At 41.4% G+C, this 21,504-nt stretch overlaps 1 protein-coding gene across 2 annotated transcripts in view; it reads left to right on the forward strand.

Annotated features, from left to right (window-relative positions):
- LOC146569962 (PDZ domain-containing RING finger protein 4) overlaps positions 1 to 21,504 on the forward strand; it is a 117,921-nt gene that overhangs the window by 80,033 nt on the left and 16,384 nt on the right. For both annotated transcript variants that reach the window (XM_085282690.1, XM_085282692.1), the window contains one exon: positions 20,295 to 20,548. In XM_085282690.1, coding sequence (XP_085138816.1) covers positions 20,295 to 20,548 — 254 coding nt within the window. The remainder of the gene's footprint in view (positions 1 to 20,294; positions 20,549 to 21,504) is intronic.

Consider the following 21,504-nt stretch of genomic DNA (forward strand, 5'->3'; position numbering starts at 1 on the left):
CAGGGTGCCTCTTAGCTGATTATCTGTGTTTAAGCAGACAGGAGGGCCCTCATTAATTTATTGCTATTCATAAGAATGCATTTTCCCCTCTTTTCCAATTAGAGTTGGTTCTATGCTGGGATGGATTTGTGCTGGAAAAACCATCTGCACGTTTAAAAGCCACAAAGCGATGTAAAAAAAAGTTATCTTTTGCTTGTATACCAGCAGAAGTAAGAATTTAGAAATCCAGGAAGTGGAATCAAAATCTGTGGACAGTTTGATATTGTTTGTAGTGTCACAACACAGGCAGTGGTGGAGTGACATTTTTTATTTTTTATTTTTTTATTGTATCCAGGGAAATTAACCAAGATCAAACATGGTGCCTTTAGCAGATAGGCTGATGTCAGTTCCCAGCGCTGACTTGCTGGTGTGTTTGGCTTGTTGCACCTGGCTTAGTGTTATTTGAGCTGATGGCAGCCAGAGTCACTGTCCTCTTGTATGGTGCTAACCTGCACTGTTCACAGCTCTGCATTCATTAAAGTTTATTAGGGATACAGATACATTCAGATGGAGATTTAAAAAGAGTAATTGGGGATATAATTAAGTGTGTCCCCCTCTTGTAGTCAGCAACTAATTAACAAAAAAGCTGTCATTAAAACCCAGTCATAACACGCCCACATGCTCTAGATGATACTCTAGATAAAGATTAATGATAAACCTTCATAAATTTGAGTTGAAGTTTATTTGCCGTATTATGGAGGAAAAAAATGTTTGGTTTGTACGTCTACATCTTTATTAACAAATTTAATTACAACACTCTCCGGTTTTAAGATTAGGCTTAAATTTTTCCTTTTTGATTAAGCTTATCGTTAGAGTCAAATCAGGACCAGATCAGAGCCCTAGGCAGCTGGAGGATTCCCATAATCCACTGAGTGTTTCTTTTTCACTTAACTCTTTTCACTCCACTTTGTATTTAATTATTATTTTAATTAATTGTGTCTTTTGTACTCTCCCTCCCCTCACCCCAAATTGGTCGGGGGAGATGGCAGCCCTTCCCTGAGCCCGGTTGTGCCAGTCATTTCTTCCTGTTAAAAAACAAGTTTTTTCTTCCCACTTTCCGAGTGCTTGCTCATAGGTTGGTCATTTCATTGTCTCTGTTACTGTAGCGTCTTTACCTTGTAATATAAAGGACTTTGAGGTGACTGACGGTGTGATTTGATGCTATATAAGTAACAACACTGAAAACTAAGAAATTGATTTGGACGAATTCGGAAAAAAGTGCAGCAGTATTAAACAGCAGTATTTGCTTTACAAAATGCAAAATAAAGCACAATAACTGTAGGAACTGTGTAAACAGTATTTAACTCTACGTTGCTGTGGGTGTAGTCAGTGCGACTGTGAACACCGTGGCTATGAGAAAAAGATCAATTTTGCCACTGGTGAAATGAAAGCGGACCTGACAGTACACACATGCTGCTTCTTGCCTGTGTCATATAGTGACACCCCCCACCCCCCAAAGTAATAAAGTATCAGCCTCATCATTGCCAGTGACATTTGGAAAAATCTGAAGGTTTGAGATGCCCGGCTGTATCATCTATATTCGATGAAAAGAAACGACAAAGCCTTGAGTTCTTGTGGGAGATGCTTTCATTGACAAACTTTTTTTCACCCTCTTTGCCTTTTTTTTTCTTTTTCTTTTACTGCCTCTGCTTCTATACATTAACCTCTGCATGACTCCTGTGACTCGAGAGCTTTGGATTGTCTGTGACAGGTATGTATGATTGCAAATGCACGCTTGTGTGGAAGAATGACTTATGTTCTCAAAGGTCAGGCTTTCAGTCTGTGTACAGAAAATGGGTGGAGGGTGGGGGGTGGCAGGTGTGTGTGTGCAAGCGTGTCAGGGTGACACAAAGCCCCCCCTAGACGAGGCAGCCATGTTGGGTGTCACTCCACAGGTCACTGGGCACCCCCTGCAGCTCCTGTGATAAGCCTGGCCTGCCAGCCATTTGATGGGAAAGCTGACACGCACACCTACCTGCGCCACAGCTCGCATGGGCAGGCTCCAGGGAAGACGGTGATAAGAAGCTCTGTGAATGCATCTAGTGGCGATTCCTGAGGGCTCAAATTCAAAGAAAACTCAAAACACAAAGAGCAATTTGCATCCAGTATTATTAGCCAGGCAAACAAAGAGCCCTTTGCTGCCTGTCCTGGGTTGATGTGCTGCATAGGGTGACAGTTGGAGTCCACTGTGGCGAGTCACGCAGCGATTTTATTGTCGCTGCCACTGTCACACTGACACACTGACACAGTTACAAAGGCCTCGTTTTAATTGGCTGCATTAGCAATGAGAGCATCACAGTGGCTTTTTAAAAACTCGAGCCTTTCTAGTATGAAATCAATGTCTCATCAATGTAGGGCGCGTTTCAGCTGACACCCAAGTGTAACTGTAATTTCATTGGATTGCAAAATCGATTTAAAAGTCCAAGTGCATTAGAAATTGAGGTAAGCGTGTTTAGCAGGTTAATTGATTTACAAGAAACGGATGAGAGCTGAGATGAGATGGTTGGTTAAGTGGTAATCTCCATATGACGAATTGTGTTTGTTGTAGTCGAAGGCAAAATGAAAGGCGCTTTCTTAAAATTTTAGCGAAGTTCATTTTCTATGCTTCAATATGAGCATGTGAGAGAATGCAAACTATTTTTGCAACGCAAGACATTGTTGTGAAACAGCAGCTAGCAGAAGTTCACAGCAGGAACTCGATGCAATCTTTGCGAGGTTGGATCGGCGACCGTGTTTTCTCCCCCGCAGCACTGCAGTCAACCCAGCACCTCCTACACAACCCAGATCCTCTCGCACTCAGTCCTACTTCCTCACTGTCTCAACACGAGCAGACTGACAGAATGGAAAAGCAGGGGGAGGGGACACCTGTCTTATTCATTAACTTGTTTGTAGAGAAACATAAAACTGCATTTATAGGTTGATTTAATAAGGCTGAAAGTATTGCACATAAATACACAGGCTTAGAAAGCACAGGTGCAATCCAAACTCACATTTTTACATGCGGTATATAGTACTGGCTGTGGGCAAACGCTTAAGGGACCGCTTGACAAAAACAATTTTATTAGAGATTGGATAGTTTATAGACAGATGTTAGTATAATACCCCATATTGTTAGCCCACAAAACACAGCAGAGGCCCTATGTGAATCTTTTTAGTTGTGCTGGACCGAACCTGTGCATGCATATAGAGGGAGTTGGTTTGGTGCTACTGGATAAACTTAATTATCTCTTAATCTTCTTTTTTTTAAGAGCTCAGTTTTCCATCAAAGTGATCGCTAATTATTTATAACACATTTGGTTCCACACCTAGCAAGTGAGATCAACAGGTGCGTTGGTGTAGTGTCAGGTGTGATGCTAGACTGTAAACTTAAAGGAAAAAGCAGAACCAAAAGACAGAGCACTTTGATACATTTCGATGATCGATGCATCTCTGATCTTGGTTATTACAGCAAACTAAAAATGGACTTAAAAGATAAAACTAGATGTGGAAAAAAAATCTAAAATAAAAATAAAAACTAGAGTTTTGAAGAAAAAAAAAACAACAACTGAAAAACTAACCTAAGACCCGAACTCTTTCATGACATGCATTTTCAATTTCTCTTTGCTATTTGGGCTGACCTGATGAATGTGAAAACAAAGAATTACCTGATTTTACTTTTTTTTTTTTTTTTTTTTTACCTGATTTATGTTTCTGAGAAAAATGAGATCCACATAAGAGGTCATTCATTTTAAATTTCGATAGAACAGTGGCAGTATAATGTCCTCGTAAGTGGATATCAGGCCCTTGTAGGGCAAACTTTAGTATTTTGGTCTAGACAACCCAAAATGTGATGTCCACATGGTTGAACGCCAGGTCATAGGAGGTTAACTTGGAAGACTAACTATCCATCCATGGTATCTAGTCTTAGTTTTATTATCTGTTAGTTTGGTAAAAATGTTATTGCATCTTGTCGACAAGGCACTGATGAATGCATCTATTGACACTCATGTCTACAGGAAATGCAATTCAAAACATTTCAGACATTACTCAGTTCAATTTGAATTCACTTTTATGTGCATTGCACCAAACCACAAAAACAGTTAATATAAAGCACCTTTGAGGTCCTTTATATTATAAGATAAACACCGTATAATAAGAGAGAAAACAATCAAACCGCCAACCAAGCACCCGGCAACAGCGGGAAGGAAAAACTCCCATTTAGAAACCTCCAGCAGAACCAGGCGCAGGGAGGGGCAGCCAAATACTGTGACCTGTTAGGGTGAGGGGAAGGTCTAAATCTTGCCTATTTAAAAAGACTTCAAACTAACCCTGAAACTATTACATTCTAAACTAAAATTCAACATTTTCATATAATAAAAACTACATTGAGTTAAAACAATTATCAAATCTAGAAACTGAAACTAAACTGAATTCAAAACAAAAAGTCAAAATGAAATAAAAATAAATACGAATTAGAAAATGCAAAACTATAAGATGTCCTCAAAATGAGATGGCCTCATCCTTTGAGACAGTGAAAAAACTGGGTATGAGGAATGACGTTGGTCAACATCCAAGCATGTCCATCTAGGTAGAGGCAAAGTGTAGTCCTAAAACCTGTGGGATGGATTGTGGTATGCTTTCTGTGCATCTTGGGAAAACCTCAGAATCTCCCAGAAAGACTTTTATGCCAGTGTTGTGAAGAAAGTTGTCCGGATGGATGGAAGGATGACAACTCTGATCTAATTAAGTGGTGCATTATGAATGGATGTACAAACATAAATTACAATAAGATGTATTTCTGAGATAAAGATAGCTTATTCCAAAATAGGAAAAACTATAGTTCAGAAGTAAAAGCAGAGAAACTTTGGGTTGAACTGTGGGTGCCCTAGACAGAGATCAGACAGAGAATGGATAATGTGAGGAGAGGCGAAGAGTGGGACTGTATTAGTGTCATCGACGTGTCACTCTAACTCTGTGTATCACTGGCCCTTGTCAGTTTCTCACCACCACTTATAAAACCTGCAGAGGGAGTGACTGCTGTCAAACAGAGACCTGCTGAGAGTTTCCTCAAAAAACGGGGAGAAAAAAAAACCTGACAGTGACTGATTAGTGCCAAATGATTAAAGTGAGGTCCCAAAGCTTGCTCATGTCAGATAGTCTGGCATAAGCGGATTTACAAAGAAGTAAATACGAGTTTTGCCACAGACTCGGCACCATTTTAGAGTAAAAGCAGCTTAACAAAGTGAATTTGATTTGAAAATAGTTTTCCTCTGAGGAGTGCCTTGAAACTGAAGCAGCCTGAGGGAATAGCGCAGAGGTAATCAATATCAAAATGCCTGTTTTTAGATAGAGTGCATTTTGGACTGTTTGTGATTTAATCAATAGTAGAATATGTTTAGAGTGAGAATGAGAGGAAAGGTGGGATTAGGATGAGCTACTTCCTGTACCTGAGAGCTGTAATTCATCAGGGAACTGACAGAAAGCTGATGAAAAAAAAGGACAAAGAGTGCTTGACATGGTGCTTCTGTGTGCTTGTCTGGTCTCGGGGTATGTGTGTGTATGTGTTTGTGTGTGGAGGGGGGTTGTTATGCAAGTGTTTGTGAGTGCGTTCACGCAAAAGCATCATATCGTGTCTTTTTTTCAGTTCTCCGTTAGATTTTCCTCCTCTTGGGAGATAGCTGTATTTCAGGAGACACAGAATCTGGAAATATCCCAGTTGTTGGGGAAAATCTATCAAGCCAGTCTGTTCTTTGTACAGGAATAAATTTAGCAGTCACACAACTGAGGGAGTTCCCTTTTTTCTCTCTGTCTTTGTTTGACAAGTCTACACCGAAGGGTGGCCCTAGGTGAATCTCAGATATATAAGGTCTTTTTATGTCAAAGAAATGTCCGCTGGCAGGTTAGCTTGTACCGGTGAAACCATCCTGCAATGTTATTGAATGCAGATGTCGCTTTTAGGTATGATTTACACCTGTAGCGCTATCTAGATGCTGAATTACAGCCACTGCAAATGTATTGACATCTGCCTGTGTGAAGGAGAGGGGAACCAAAAAGGTTGTGTGCAGAGTGTGCAGGAGGCGGTGACGTTACTTTCTCTGTGGCATCAGCTGGTAAGTATTTTCCATTAAACTCCCTATCAGATTAAATTACTCATAACTGAATGTGCTGAAACATGGTTATGAATGGTCCTGGCCCACTTTAACCCGTGCTGCATCAAGGTGCCAACGCCAGTGGATTCTTCATGCGTATCTGCGAGATGCCATGAGTATTTTAGAATGAGAACCAGCTGGTCTTTAGTGGGTGGCAGTTTATTGGAGCATATTTTAGAGAGACGAGTATTATGTGTGTTGAAGTCAGTGCAGTGCAACAGCCCTTACTAATATCATCCCTGTCTGCTAGAAAAATATATGTGGTGAGACAACTGTGCTTTTGTTTTAGTTTTTTATGATGCCAGAGGCGGGGTTCTTTGCTGAGTATGATACTTGGCTTATATATCTACACTCACTCAGCTGTTATTCTCCTTGGCCAAGTGTTGGTATTTGACAGAGACCTAAACGTGTGAAACAGAGACTGAAAGTGCCAGATGTGAGCAGGTTTTCACATGTTGCCCTACTGCTTCTTGGGACCAATTAGTATTTGTCATGACCAGCTTCCACCCTGACACCAGTTTGCATGTTTTGATGGTGCGCTTCTTTTCACTTGCAATATGGTTTATATTTTATTAGCGCCACTAATTGTCTCCATCTATATCCCTCCTCCGCCTGTTTCCAAGCCTTGGAATTGTTATCAGAAAATCACAGTGGAACAGACGCGTTGCTCCCAAGCAGTTGCTCTCATCTAATTATAAAACACTAGGTAAATGTTGAGCAGATGCCCTCCACCAGTCCCCCTACCCTCCTGCCACCCTCTGCCTTCCAATTGAGAGAGCCATTTGGTCTCATTCTAGTGTTACTTTGGCTCCACATGGAGTGGTGATCCTTGCCAAGTGGCTGCCATGGTATAAATGAACCTAATCGCTCGCCAACTCTGCACACTGTCCGGTAGACAAGAACAAAAGAACTTCTACTTTAGTTAAAGTGGTGTCATACCCTGCTGCGGTGCCTGAGTACTCGGCTTCTGGTGTCTAGTTTCAGAGTTTGTTTCTGCGGTAAGGACTCATGCATGTCATTGTGTCAGAGATGCTTTCTAAATGGCAAACACTACTTCTTTTTTAAGTAACAGCTTCAGTGTCTTTGCATTTGGAGCAAAGCTATAATTAGGCTGTTTCTGTGGAAAGACAGAAAAAATAGAATAACAGGGCCTGAACTGCAGTCCAGGAATATGCATAATTTAGTCGATTTCCACTTACTATGCAGGAAATTCCTGCACGCAATTAAAGTGATCTTATAATCAGTCCGACCCTTGCACTGGTGCAAAAAGACTGGCCACAAGTGCTGCAGAGGTGGCCTGACATCTGACCAGGGCAACACCTGGAGTGCTCTCTCTCCCCCCCTCACCCCTCACTCTGCAAGACTGTGACCTCCCTCTGCAAGAAGTCCGGGTAGAATACACAGACGGGCTTAAAAGATCTGGAAGGAATCAGACTGAAAATCTCTTACGAATGGCTGTGACTGTGAAGTTAATGTTCACAAAATTAATCCTTATTATTCTCAGACAGGTAATGCTAATGTTGAGCTAATGATGAGCTGCTCGATACAGTGCTGAGGTGCTGATGAGCCGAGACGACAGAGGACAGGGAAAGGATTTAGCATGCAAAACGAAGGCGAGCACACATTAGAGCACTTCTGAAGAAAGAAGCAGAAAAAAAATCAAACTTTCATGTGTAACTGTAGAAATCTATGACCTGAATACAAGAATACTAATGGAATAATAGAACGCCTTGTGCCTTATGAGGATAAAGGGCATTTGCATATGCGATCATATAGGATCACATGCCCCCATCTGTAACTTTAACGTGTGTTAGTCCCAGGAACCTCTTCCCAAACATAAGGAAGAATAATGAGAATACAAACACGAAGTAGTCTGACTTTCCCAAACACACTCCTGGGAAATATAGCTTTCCCTCCCTTTTTATTCGTTCACTTGTCAGAATGTTGCTTCTATAAGGATTGTGTAAGGGAGGCATGAAATCACACGCTTTAGGTATGATTGAAAACTAAGTGGGACTGAATGCTTATATCTGCCAGAGATGAAGAAGTGACTGAGTGAGTGAGTAAATAATTGGTTGAAGGAGAGATTGGCTTTCTCTTCGTCATGGCTGAATCACAAACTGCTCCTCAGACTTGTTGGTGATACGATTTCATCCAAACGGGAGATACATTTTAAGTAAAGAAATAAAGTAAACTATGGCCCTAATTCTGTCTCTTCTTCATCCCCCACTGTTCTCATCCTTCACCTGGTTTCATTACTTCTCATACAACACACACTGTGCTGGGGAAGCAGAACAGCTGTCACTTCTGTCTGTCAGGAGCGTGTCTCCTCTCCACTGCAGCCACAAGTGACCTGGCCCTGTCTCAGAGCCAGAACAGATGACAGCCCCGCTGTAGCCTGTTCGCTCTAGGTGTGGGGTCTGGGTGTAGCCTCGTTGGTATCCGGACCATGGCTGTGATTGCACTTAGCGGCTGATTAAAATTTAATCTTGCCCTTGCAGTTGTAAGGATAAAGCCTTGTACAACAACAGAGAATTTGTGTGCAGGTAGGATGAGTTTGAAGCAGGAGCAATCACACGGGCATCCATTATACAGTCTGTGCAGGACTATAAATCTGCACTGGAATTAACCAGTGGGTGGAGGCTGATTGCCGGAGCGGTCCCCTCACATTCCTAGGAATGAAAATAAATGAGCGGACGGAAGCATGAACAATCCTTTATTACACCCATTAGCTAGAGGAGCTGGAGCCCTGTGAAACAGGGGATGCCAAACACACAGCCTAGTCATCACATACGTGGCCTGATTATAGTCCCCACTACGGTGTGAAGACCTCCACCGCCACACACGCATACCATTACCACATTATCCCTGCCCATTCCACCCTCTGTTCACACAATCAGTGGATTCAGTACAGTTTTCTGCTTACTCTTTGTAACGTCAAAACATTTCTGAAGCGCCAGCTAATAAGTGCATCTCTGGAGTGCCTCCATGAGCTCAATATGTTTGTTAACACTTTTCTTCCCTCTCTCTCTCCCCCTCTCTCTTTTGGAGAAACTTCAAGATATGGCAGAATCATTAATCAGGAACTTTGCTGTGAATTAGCTGTAAATCATACCACTCATCCCCGGATGCACTCTTCAAACAACAGTGCCAGGTGTTCTTAATCAAAATTTGGTTTGTTTGCTTTTTTGTGGGCGTGCATATATTAAAAATGCCAGGTGGACTGTTTTCTTTTTTCATTAATATATTCTCTATCAAGAGCAAGGTAATGTTACAGCTCATTTACTGTGCAGAGCTTCAGGTCATATAAACATGTTTTGACAGCTGTTTCATTACATTCAGAATAGGCTGGCTGACGGTGTTTCTATTTTCTATTAGAGGTTACTTAATAATCCCTGCTGTTACAGTGTAGGTTGGTTATTGAGTTCATATGATGCTTTCAGTGTCATATCCTGCTCTTCAGCACTGTTTAACTGATTGTTACATACCCAAAAAGGTCTAGGGTGTGAGGGGAGTAACATAACACTAAATGGAGGACATGAGAAGGCTATTTGGGTTGAGTTGCTAAAATGTTAACAGAAAGAAATAGAAGTTAATTTGGGAGGAGAGCCAAGGCCAACACAACAAACGAGAAAACCTTAAACCCTGAAATTGAAATCTTAAAATAAAAGTCAACAGAAGGATTACAAGCCTACACCCCAGCTCCATGTTAACCAACGAAAAAACAGGTGAATATCAAATGAAACTGTAACAGAAGGCAGAGAAACAAAGGACAAATCATCATCAAAAAACAGGCCAGAGAACTTAGGACTTGCAGCACACACTCAAAAGCACATGGCACTCTGACAACCAGAAATGTTCATTCGCATATATCTGAGCATTTGCAGCTAACGCAATAAACCAACAAAGAAATGGATAGCAGAATAAAACACTACTGCCGTTCTGTTTCATGTCATTAGCGCAGTGACCCACAGCAAATGTTCCCTCTTCACCAAATGGCAAAGGAGTAAATTCCACAAACTTTTGAGAACATGGCACACCGGCGACTGCCAAGTCTTCTGCCTGATAGGCAGTGAATTGAACTCATGACCTGTTCAACTTGAAAACGCTGAAATAGTTGGTGCTATGGTTGCCTTTTTTTTTAACAAGTGTTCAGTCAAAGCTTGAAAAGAATGGCTGCAGAGTTGTGGTATTTCCTCACTTTACTCTGAGCTCTCAGGGTTTCATGTCCATGTCCTTTAACTCCAGTCTGATATGCACAGAAGTACTTTTTCTATACAGTAGCTCTTTTGAGCATCATTTCTGTCTCCTCCTGTTCAAACTGTGTAATCAGGACACAGTGGGGAACACTTGAATTGCATCCAATTTCCTCTCGCTTCCCTTTGTTTATTGACTCGGGGACCTGACAAAGAGTGAGACTTGAGTGGGTTGAGCGAAAACCACAGACACTAACACTCCTAACCTCTTGCTAGCACTTGCTGTGCCATGAACAACGCAGTGGGGAGCCGTGAAGTAGATTGATTACACTTGTGATCACTCTTCTAAGATAATGTCCTTCCTTTTAATCATGAATTGTGCCGCCGCTCTTTACAAGGATAAGATTATCATCAGCAACTTCATCACTGTCTCATTGTAAATGCCGTCCTAATTGGACGGCTCCGCTCTTCCTTGGAAGTTTTGATCTTATTTACTGCTGTGTGTCCTTCAGCTGAAGAGGAATCATTTTTGGATTGCATTCCTTTGCCATCTGCTTTTTTCTGTGTGTCTGCTGTTTAATGTGCTGCTTTCCTTCACAAAGAGACGTCAGTGTGTTGTCTTCGCTTGCTGCATTTAGGGGTTTTTAGTGCTTGAGTGTGATTGTCAGTTGCCAGGTGAAGCTAATTACTCTACAAGACTCCGTAGGACTTCTACAACAGCTTTTTGTAAAATCAAAGGCTTAGCGGTGCTTGCACTATATGCTGGTTCGATCCCTGCGGTGTTGAGCTTTGCTGAGTGCTCTGAAGTCAATAGCTTCGTACTTACACATGGCGTACCATTGAGACCTTTATAATCCTATGACTCCTTAAACTACCTGACATTTCATCAAATCACCAGCCATTTACCTGCAAGACACCCCCTAGCTTTGCTTTCTCTGAAACATTCTCAGTGTTTGAATTAAGATTTGACGGTGAGTTTTGCGAGATAAAGGCTCAAATGAGAGCTGAGACCTCGCAGCCTCGAGCTATCATCAGTAATCCACTTGTTTTACTCTCTTTGACGTTAGCTGAATTGACCAGACCTGCTCAGTGTCGATCCTTGAAGCTGTCTTGATTTTGAAGAAGAAGAAGAAAAGCAGCCTGAGGTAAAAGACGCAGCAATCATGCACAAAATAAATTGTTTTGTGCATAGTTTTTTTACTTCAGCATTTGGACTCGTATTGTAAAGGTTTTGACAGCTTCTTTCATACTCGGCTTCTTTCCTCCTTATTTCCTTTCTTCCCTTCCTTGCTTGACAACCCACTTCAATTTGCTCTTAGTTAATGACTAATAGATGAGTTAGTGATCAGCCATCAAAGTCTCTCAGTATATCATTTCCACAATTAAAGCTGTCTGAACTTCGCTCTCTTTCCCAAACCAGTAACCTTCACAGTGGCAGCTTCAGGGAAAAAGAGGGACACCAAAATGTCTGTGATGTGAAAAAAAACAAGTCTGTCTGGCATTATATAAATACTTTTTATCCAGTGTTAATTGCTTTAACTGCTTGGATGACCACATATATTTGTGAAGAAAATAACTCCCATTTCCAAAAACTCATAAAGCTACAATGAATGACTTTTAAAAAAAAAAAAAAAAAAACGACCTGGCATTTGATGGCACTGCTCTGCCACACAGATGAAAAACTTAATTACTAAACTCTCAGTGTCAGCTGAAAAGTCAGCAAATCGGAGAAAATGTTAAAAATACTACCCAAACCATGTCCATTGTAAACATCTACTGTGTTTTGACTGTGTGATGAGTCACAAGGACAGCACAGCTGCTTGCAGATACTACATACACATACTGTTTTCCCTATCTGTAACTCTGCATTAGATTCAGAATTAAGAGGATGACTGCTGTGAAGTGTGTTCAACCTTTCTCCTCGATTGCAAGATGTGTTCCACAAAATATTGCATAAATATTTTCTACTGCGAATCTCCTGGAAGTTATTTTTGAACAGGGACAAACCTGGTCTCGTCATAAATCCCATGATAGCGTCGTTGCACTGGGTATTCAGAAAAGAGGTGCAGCAGCTGAGTGAGTCACTTTTTGGACTTGCTTGTTTAATATTTTGCCATTAATGGGTAGAAAACTTACTGAAAGGAAAGGCAGCAATTTAGGACCTCCTTGAGCAATAGCTGCCCCAGATACTTCACATTAAGACTTAAGATGGAATATGGAAAGTCTGGCTCTTTCCAAAGGTCGTGATATTTACCTCCCGGTTCTTCTATATTTGCACAATAATTAATGTGTAAAATGACTGTTGTTGTCTAACATTTACATTGCATTTCTTTCTTTAAATGCATGTGCCTACTGCACAGAATAAACTGAAGACGTACAAGAGAAATGGAAGAGGAGGAGGAGGAGATGTATTTGTCAAACCTTAGTGGTTTCGGTTTGTCCCTGTGTGTGTGCGTGTGTGTGTGTGTGTTAAAAACACTACGATTCACCTCTGTTTGTTGCACCCCCCCTCCACCTCATTCTCTTCACATAAAGAGGCGTTCCATGACAGTACCCACTTGATTTTCTTCAGTCAGCATATGGGTGGCACCATTACTCCTTATGACATCTTTTCACGCCAGGCCATTTTGCTGATCTGCACAGCACATAGCATCATCCAGCTACCCCTCATCATCCCCACCCCCCAAACCAATTATCAGTTATCACCAAGGAGAAGGCTGTTCATCCATTAGTTATTCATCCACCCAAGTGCAGCTTTTACTCTAATTCGATTTTCTCCCTCCGTTTTACATTAAAAACCACTCCAAGATGGCAAGATGTTAAAAGTTAAGCACAGAGATTAACCGCATCTCTAAATCTCCGTGTACCCCGCATGTGCCATTAACCTTGAACTAGCTGATTAACTTAGCAGTGGTGTTTCCCTCACCGGGAACAAATCGTATTTAAAATTTGCAGCAGAGTTTCAGAGTGAAACCGAAGTAGGATAGTATCATTATCTCGAATGTAGCCCTAATCTTTTAATGTTGAAAAAAAAAAAAGAGTGACCTATTTTGTGGGAAAGTAAAGAGAACAGGAGGGTGCCATGGATATTATTGGACCAAGTTTGTGTTGGTGCTTTGGCCCTGGTGTTTATTGCTGAAATCAGTGATCTGTTGCTCACTACGTGCTACCAAAAGCTAGAAAGTAACCCAGAACATTTGTGAACTGTTGCTCTCTTTACCCGCTATGCTGCTCAGCACGTTTGACATTGAGTGTCGTTGCCCTTCTCCCTTTGTCCTTTTAAAAAAGTTGTCCTTGCGCTGAGTTATTACGGAAAGAGATTGGATAATAAACATATGTAAAAGCCACACAGTAAATTTTAGAGCAGATTGAAAGAGGTGATACACCTTGAACGAGTTGCGCAATAAAGGGAGTGCTCCACAGAAGATTGGTGCTCAGAGAAGAAAATTGGCAGAATTCATCAAATGTTCTGCGGGCATAAAACCTCAGCAGCAGCGCAAAGGGCCTTTAATGTGAAAAATAGCCCAGGGGCCTTGTGTGGTGTGTTTTATGTGGTTGGAGGGGTTAAAGGAGGCATGTACACTGGCTCATGTAGAGATGTTGAGGGGATTGTCAAATTTCCCCAGTGGCATCCTTACTCTCTCTCTTTTTCTTTCGGTTTCATGTCGTTGGAGCGTTGCTTGAGTTGCTGAGACAGTAGCGCTGACTGTGATTTATACAGTCATAAGAGCTGCACTGTAGCAGACCTTGGCCCGTATTTTATTCTGACACTTATTATTGAAATGAGACATTTGGGTGTAAGGAGGAACCCAGTCCGCTTTCTCGCCGAGAAGGATGAGCTAGCAGTCATGTTCGCATCAAATCTCGGTCTTGTAGCATTTGGAAAGTCCTCAAGGAGTATTTAATTCCACTTCTCTACTGAATGTCCCACTCGCAGGCAGTTTATTTTTATTTATTAATTTTTTTTTATGAAAATGCAAATTCCGCCTGGCGTGTCGAAGGACAAAATTCCAACATGCCGATGTTGTTGGAGCTGCGGTGCGGGGGCTTCTGTTCGTGTGTCGTAGAGCAGACTCCGTTGGCAGCGCGTCGTGTGCCATATGGCTGCATAGACACAGCTGGGGGAAAAAAATCAACTAACAGTACAGTAGTTGTGTTTTTAGTTCAGTTTAGTTGTAGTAATTATTTTTGACAGAATTTCAATGGATTGACAGTGTTAACATTATTAAAATTTGCAGCATCACTGGGCGTCGGGCAGACGACCACATGCCATACGGCTGAGAGCGGTCGACCAACCCACGGCCCTTTGCTGCATGTCTTCCCCGCTCTCTCTCTACCCCCGCTTTCCTGTCATTTCTTCACTTTCTGTCAAATAAAGCTAAAAAAGTTGGAGCATCACTGAGGCTTGTGTTTCCGTAAATCACCACCACGATTGAGTGGAAATGCTTATTTTTGTCTCTTTTTTTTGTGTAAAAATGAGTAAACACCATCCAAAAGACTTCTGTGTTTTTACTTTGCAGATGAGTAAATTAAGACAAACACTGTGGTGAGGTTTAGTTCAAACTTAAAAAGTATTTTCATTTGTCTAAGCGTTGAAACAAAACAGATGTTAACTAAGCTGTGCAAGAAAAAATATATAAATATGTATTCTGAAGCTAACAATGCACTAAAAAAGACATTAATCATTAACTCGTATTGATGCACCACACTTTGGCGGTGTCCTTACTGTCAGAGAGAGAGAGAGAACTACAACCGGATGAATTCAACTCAAGTGGGAACATGATCTAAATTAAAGCTGACAAACTGAACCCATCCCTAACTGTCATACCCACAGTCTTCTTTGACTCTTTTATCTGAGGGCTCTGCACAGGTGACTGGAGCCCAACAATGAGTGGGTCATGTTGCCTTTTCCCAGAAGATGAGGAGATGGAACAGGCGTGTAATCGATGGATGTAAGCCCCACACTCGTGGGCCTGGATGACCTACATGTTACACTTCCTCCATCTGCCTGCATATACTTAGCACCCCACACGCTGCCACTCAGACCAGCAGGTGACCGAGCACATGAGCTGCAGACCGCGCGTAACTGAGGCTTATTGCATGTACAGATGTTAAGATCAACAGACAAGGTTACACAGTTAATACCGGGCTCTGTCGAAAGCCGTGTTTCCATGTCGCTGTAGCTGAAGTGGAATAAATGACCTTGGTTCATTCATTTCTGTGCTCTTCTACATCAGCCAGGATACCTACGAAGGCAAACGCTGTCCCCTTAGTCGCACCGTAATCTTTTGAAAATTGAAAACAAAAACATTTCATTAAGAATCAAAGTGCTACATGCACGCTATAAAGCAATGTGTGCAGTTAATTCAAAGGCATAAAAAAGCTAATGGACTATTATAGTCTACTGCCTGAGGCTGTCTTTTCTCCTCGCAGAAGAAGTACATCAATCACTTCTATCAGTAATCCCCTGCAAGCTGCCAGCGCTGTCTGTGCTTCCCGCTAGAGAAGCTGTCTCTTCCGTAGAAGCGGCATCAGATGTGGCTGAAGTTGACACATTAACAGATAAACTGCCCCACTCTCCTACCACTATCACTACATTCTGCCCTCGGTCTTCGGAGATATTGATGGGAGGGAGCAGTCGATGAGACAAAAGCAGTGACAGAGGAGGCGCTCGAGGGGTCGAGCTAAGCTGCTGCGTGTTTGTTCTTCCTGGCTTGTCCTCTTACCTGGAGGATAAATGATAAGATGGGTCACAGATGAAAGCGCCTTCAGGATTGCGCTTTGCTGTAGGCGTCTACAAGCTCGTAGTTATATACACAGTGACTGTTAAAGTTTTCAAGTAAGTCTGTTTGTTTGTCGGTAACGGCTCAGGGCGGCTTAAAGTGACATCAGATGTTTGCTGAAGAGGAGATTTAATGCACTCAGCCGCGTAACACATACAGTTTTTTGAATGTCTTTGTCAATACGGGACTCTGCTACAAAGGAAATGAAAGAAAGGAGGGGAAAAAAGTGGTTGCATCCCTTTGTTACACTCCACTAAGCTGGTTTACTGCATTTGTTGTTGGAAGGCTGGTGGTCGTCTCTGGGGCTTTGAATGAAAACACATTTCTCCTCTGGCTACAGCTGCTGCATATCCATGTGCAAACAGCCAGCAGATGTGTCTTGATCCAGCTCCTCCATCCCAGCACCAGTTTCCTTCCAACTTCACATTTACCTGATCATCTCCTGTCCCGGTTGTAGAGCAAATGATCTCTCCTGAGCAATCACCATTGTTTTGTTCCAGACCAATAAGATAATTCATGTTGACTCAGTGCATATGGAACACTTTTGGCCATGAAGCACTTGCAGAGCTGCTTTGGACTTGATAAACACTACAGCTGCTAAATAATTTGTTGCAAACAGATCTTGTTTACCAGCACGTGTTTATGAATGAATATGTATTTGCGTGCTTTGCATGCACACTTGAGGAGGATAGCTGATTCCTGCATAACTACATTTGAATGTGTGATGAAACTTTAAGAGGCTACAGCTTGTTCGGGCTGTTAATTTGTGAATAAACAGTGTTTGTGGAATTTAGCCAATTCCAGTTTTAGTGTAGGAACTCACCTTAAGCATCGTTAAGCATGCAGATTGATGGTGTACTTTGTGGATAATAAAGCAAAAGTGTGCTGAAGGCAGATATTCAGTGTAAGAATATCTGAGAATATCGAGGGAGCCGCAGCCAGACTTATAAAACCCCTTCCCATCTGTCAGATAGGACTACAGATCCACACAAATAACATAGGCAGTGTGTCTAGCTGGATAGACATCAGTCAAGGGGACACAAGAAGGATGGCAGCGTCCCTCATGGAGTTAAAGCTACTTAATATTCTTGTGTTTATTGGGGATTAATTGTTCCATCTGTCTCACATAAAAACCAGTGAACAAAATAGAAAAACAACACAACCTTCCCTCCCGTTTTTTTTCCCTGATAGATTTCTTGTTTCTGTTTGGCTGTGAGTATGACTCGTTAAACGGTGAGGCTTGGAGGAGAAGGAGGAGGAGCCTGGACTGGACAGTCTGAACAAGGGGGAGAGCTGGAAAATTTAATCATTTTTCTTTGGGTCTGTCATACGCTATGGGCTGCCTCATTTGTCTGCTCCAACTCCTTTGTTTCCAGCAGACTCTCTGTTCAAGGATTAGGCTACAGAGCAAGAGACATGCAGCAAAAGAGGAAAGAACGAGCTATATAAGCTAATTACAACAGTACTCCATGTTTCTTTAATACAGTACTTATGTGTAAGGTATTTGCTGCAGTACTTAAGAACTGCTGAATGGCCAAGAATGAAAGCAAGAAAGATTTAAGTGGGGGCACTTGCTAGATTCAATGTGAATAAGAGGTATGTTTTGTGGGTGGAATACCTGAAGACCTAAGAGTGGGTGCCTTGGAACTTTTATTGTCATTGGGTGGAAATATTTAACCTTAAAATGTGTTTTGGCATACAAACCTTTGTTTGGGAGTCAGTTAAGGGCATTAGGTCGTGCATTTCAATTGTAATTGCAGGTAGGAGTGAAGCCGGGATGAGAGAGGCTGCACGACTGCTTTTTTTTCTACCTTCACGTTGCCCACAGTTGAACAACAGATCTGTTGACCGAGTTTATCTCCTGCTGAGGTGATTAATGTAAGTTTGCTGCAAACAAAGGTCACATCAGGAGGCAGGGGAGCAGACCAGAGCACAAGAGCTAAGAGAGTTATATATGGCTACAGTTACTGCTGAGAAAAGAAGCTGTTTATTTTTTGTAGGGCATCCCTCAGTCTCTGGGGATTTACGTGGAGAATTAAAAGGAATAACACAGACGCATCCAGGAACGAACTAAGTAGAACAGTAGAGCAGCACTGCTGTGGCATAACAGTTATAATATTCATTGTCCTACGCTGTTTATCCCCCTATAAATATTTTTATATTTACTGCCAGTACATAATGGTGTTAGTTATGGGGATGGCAAACAGATGAAATTGTAGCAGTGCTGTGCTGATGAAGATTTATTTACTTGTCTTCTGTGGCACTTGTGGGGTAGCCTTTTAATGCTACCAGGAAAAAAGCAAGTCCACATGATGCTGTAGGGTCTTTCTTCATAAAATCTCTCCATTTCTTGTGTAGTGTAGTCACAAATTACTAAAAGTGCTCCTTGAAGGAGAAGAAGTGTTACTACTCCTCAGATGGTGTCCTAGGATGTCGGTGATGTGCGTATGTGTGAATTGCCCAATTTGGGAGTTGCCAAATGGGGATATTTCTTTCTTCTTCTTCTTTTTTCTTTAGTCTTTTCTGCTCATTTGTGCACATAATGGAGCGGTTACTGAGTCTGGAGTCCCCTTAAGGGATTTTTCCTTAGGGTATCTCGAGATATTAGATATATGTCTTCATTATCTGGATAGTTTCAGCTGTTCGAAACTTTAAAGATGATTACGCAGCACTTCGACTGTCTTTTTTTTTTTTTTTCTTTAAATCTCAGGTTCCAACTCTTGTGAAATATGATATAAGGTGAATACTTTTTGGTGTAGTCAACTTTTGAGTCGTGGGACTTTGTTCTGGCTTTTTCTATCAGCCAATAAGTCAATTACAAATAAGTGATGATAACAATAAAATAAAAGACAAATATTTGCTTGCCTCTATAATCCAATCCAACTAGTTGCGTATAGCTCAAATGGGATTTATGAGGACTTGGAAACATCCATGCTTTACACACGGTTAATGCTGTGTGGTCCTGTCAGTACAAAAGCACATTGAGTCATTTCATTCAAACGCAGGAGTAAAGAATTGGTGGTGGGATTTTTGGGTTTATAAATATAAACCTCCTCTGTCGGACTTCCCAGGTGCGTTCTTTGTCTCTAATGTTCGTTTAGAGGCAGTACATGCACACAGTCAGTTGCTGTAAAACTACCAGCTGCTTATGAATTTAGGTCATTTTGTTACAGTCAGAAGTGTGTGTGTGTGTGTGTGTGTGTGTGTGTGTGTGTGTGTGGTTTATTTCTGCCACGACTTTGTATTTTAAAGAGTTTGTAATTCAGGCCCAGAAACACTGCCGCTTTTGAGTTTCCCAGGCTCGCTGTATCTTTCCACAGCTGACGCTTGTGAATATAAATGCCTTCTTTTACTTCATAGTTGTCATTTTAACTAATTTAAGTTTGCAGTGTGAGCAAAATACTCCCTTCCAAAGCCACATTTAAATGCAACAGTAACTGTAATTATCCTGCGTCTACCTTATTTTCCCTCTTACTTTTCTGCCGTTATCTAAATTATAATCTCTGGCTTGAGCATTTATACCAAAGCACATTCTCTGGGGTATTCCACAGCCAGAGTTTCTCCTGCAAAGAAATTACTGGTGCTAAATGAAGCAATGATTTTCTTTATACGTTCCAGCTGTAGTGCAAATGGTTTTCAGTCTGCCAGAAAATCCAGTTCTTTTTCGGGAGATGAGGTTGAAGATGGAATGAGTGGACAGAGGCCGTTTGGGTTTTGATCTAACAGCCTAATTATGTTGCATCACACTGATTGTGTGCATGCTCTCCACTGTTATATTCATTAAGATGCCTTTTTGATCATATATTGAGAAGACATCGTCTCCACCTTTAATGAGTCAGTACACTGGGTAGAGAAGTTTAGAAGAATGCATTAAGATTGAGGGTTTTTTTTAACATGTGGTGGATTTTTACTGCTAAACAGTACTCCGTTGGTGCAGGTGAAGGGCACTGCTTAGAGTAGAGCATGCAGCAGGCTTTGAGCTTATGTAACTTTTCCCAGGTTTTTAGTCTCAGTATTCACATGCGAAATTCAGGACTATAGAACCACTTAAATGATACCTGTGCTTATAGTATCTTTACACATTTTTATGCCAAAAAGTTGTCAAAATAAGCGCACAAAAGAATGCAATTTTTCACTGTTATTCTCAGGTGAATGGAAAAGAGTTGTCCAAGTCCAGCCATGAAGAGACTGTGGAAGCCTTTCGCCCTGCCAAGGACCCCGTCGTGGTGCAGGTCATCCGGCGGACCCCCAGCGGGCGCCCCCATGGCCCCCCTCAGGAAATCCATGTGGTGGATGTGTGCACTCAGACTGACATCACCTTTGAACACATCATGGCGCTGGCAAAACTCCGGCCTTCAACCCCTCCTGTGCCTGACGTCTGTCCCTTCCTGCTCTCTGACAGGTATGCAGAAAATATAAAGCTTAAAAAGATCGGGAGCCCTGCTTTCACAGACTATGAGCATAGCAACAAATGATTTTATATAATTTCTTGATATATATATTTTTTTATTTAGATTTACTCCACTATGAAGTTTTAGGTTTGCTGCAGCAGATAGCGATACAGAGTTTGTTGTTGTGTCCTTGTCTGACTTTGGCTGAGGCTGACAATAATTAAGGATGGGGGAAAATAAGCAATGTCATTGAGCCATGAAGCAGAAATATCAGCGTTTGTAGGATTAGCATTACAAGTCTGGAGGACGACTGTTTATTATAAATAAATTGCCTAACCAGACGCGCAGTTTATTCTGACAAATAGAGATTTGTTTGAATGGGCGTCCTAGAACCATTCATTTCCTGCTTCACAAATACGAGGAAATGGGGAAAAAAAGAAACAAAAGACAAATTATGGACAGTTTCAAGTGGTTCTGATTAGCCAAGCGTGCTACATGTATCACTAGGCAGATAAAGTCCAAGACCACAAATAAATGTTGTTATAGATACAACGTCCTCTAGACTTTGAGGATCTGAACTACCAGTGTACTTAAAAATTTACAAGGGGGATAGTTGTAGCTGGGTGGCAGGTGAAAAACTGCAATAATAAGTCAACAGAGATTATTTTTTCAGTAGACAGACTAAATATGTTTTGAGTTAAATTTCTCTATATTTAGAGAAAATATAACTAATGTAACTATGTATAATTTGTGGATGTGAGACTGATCGTATCTCAACAGCTCAAGCGTTTGCTGGGTTGTACATCACTTCAAAGCCAAGTTGGGGTTTTTTTCCCCTTTTTTTTTATTGTTTGTGAGAGCAATCCATTAAAAGATCTCCAGAGTTTGAAGCATCAACAAGAGGTTTTGCTGGAAAACAACAAAGGAAACATGGCTCCTTATTTCATCTTTTGGCATTTTAGTTTAT

Source organism: Mchenga conophoros, linkage group LG7 (genome assembly GCF_057382185.1).
Source record: "Mchenga conophoros isolate Kocher_MC1m ecotype Shallow Benthic linkage group LG7, M_conophoros_male_GT1.1, whole genome shotgun sequence".
In the NCBI taxonomy this organism is placed as follows: domain Eukaryota; kingdom Metazoa; phylum Chordata; class Actinopteri; order Cichliformes; family Cichlidae; genus Mchenga; species Mchenga conophoros.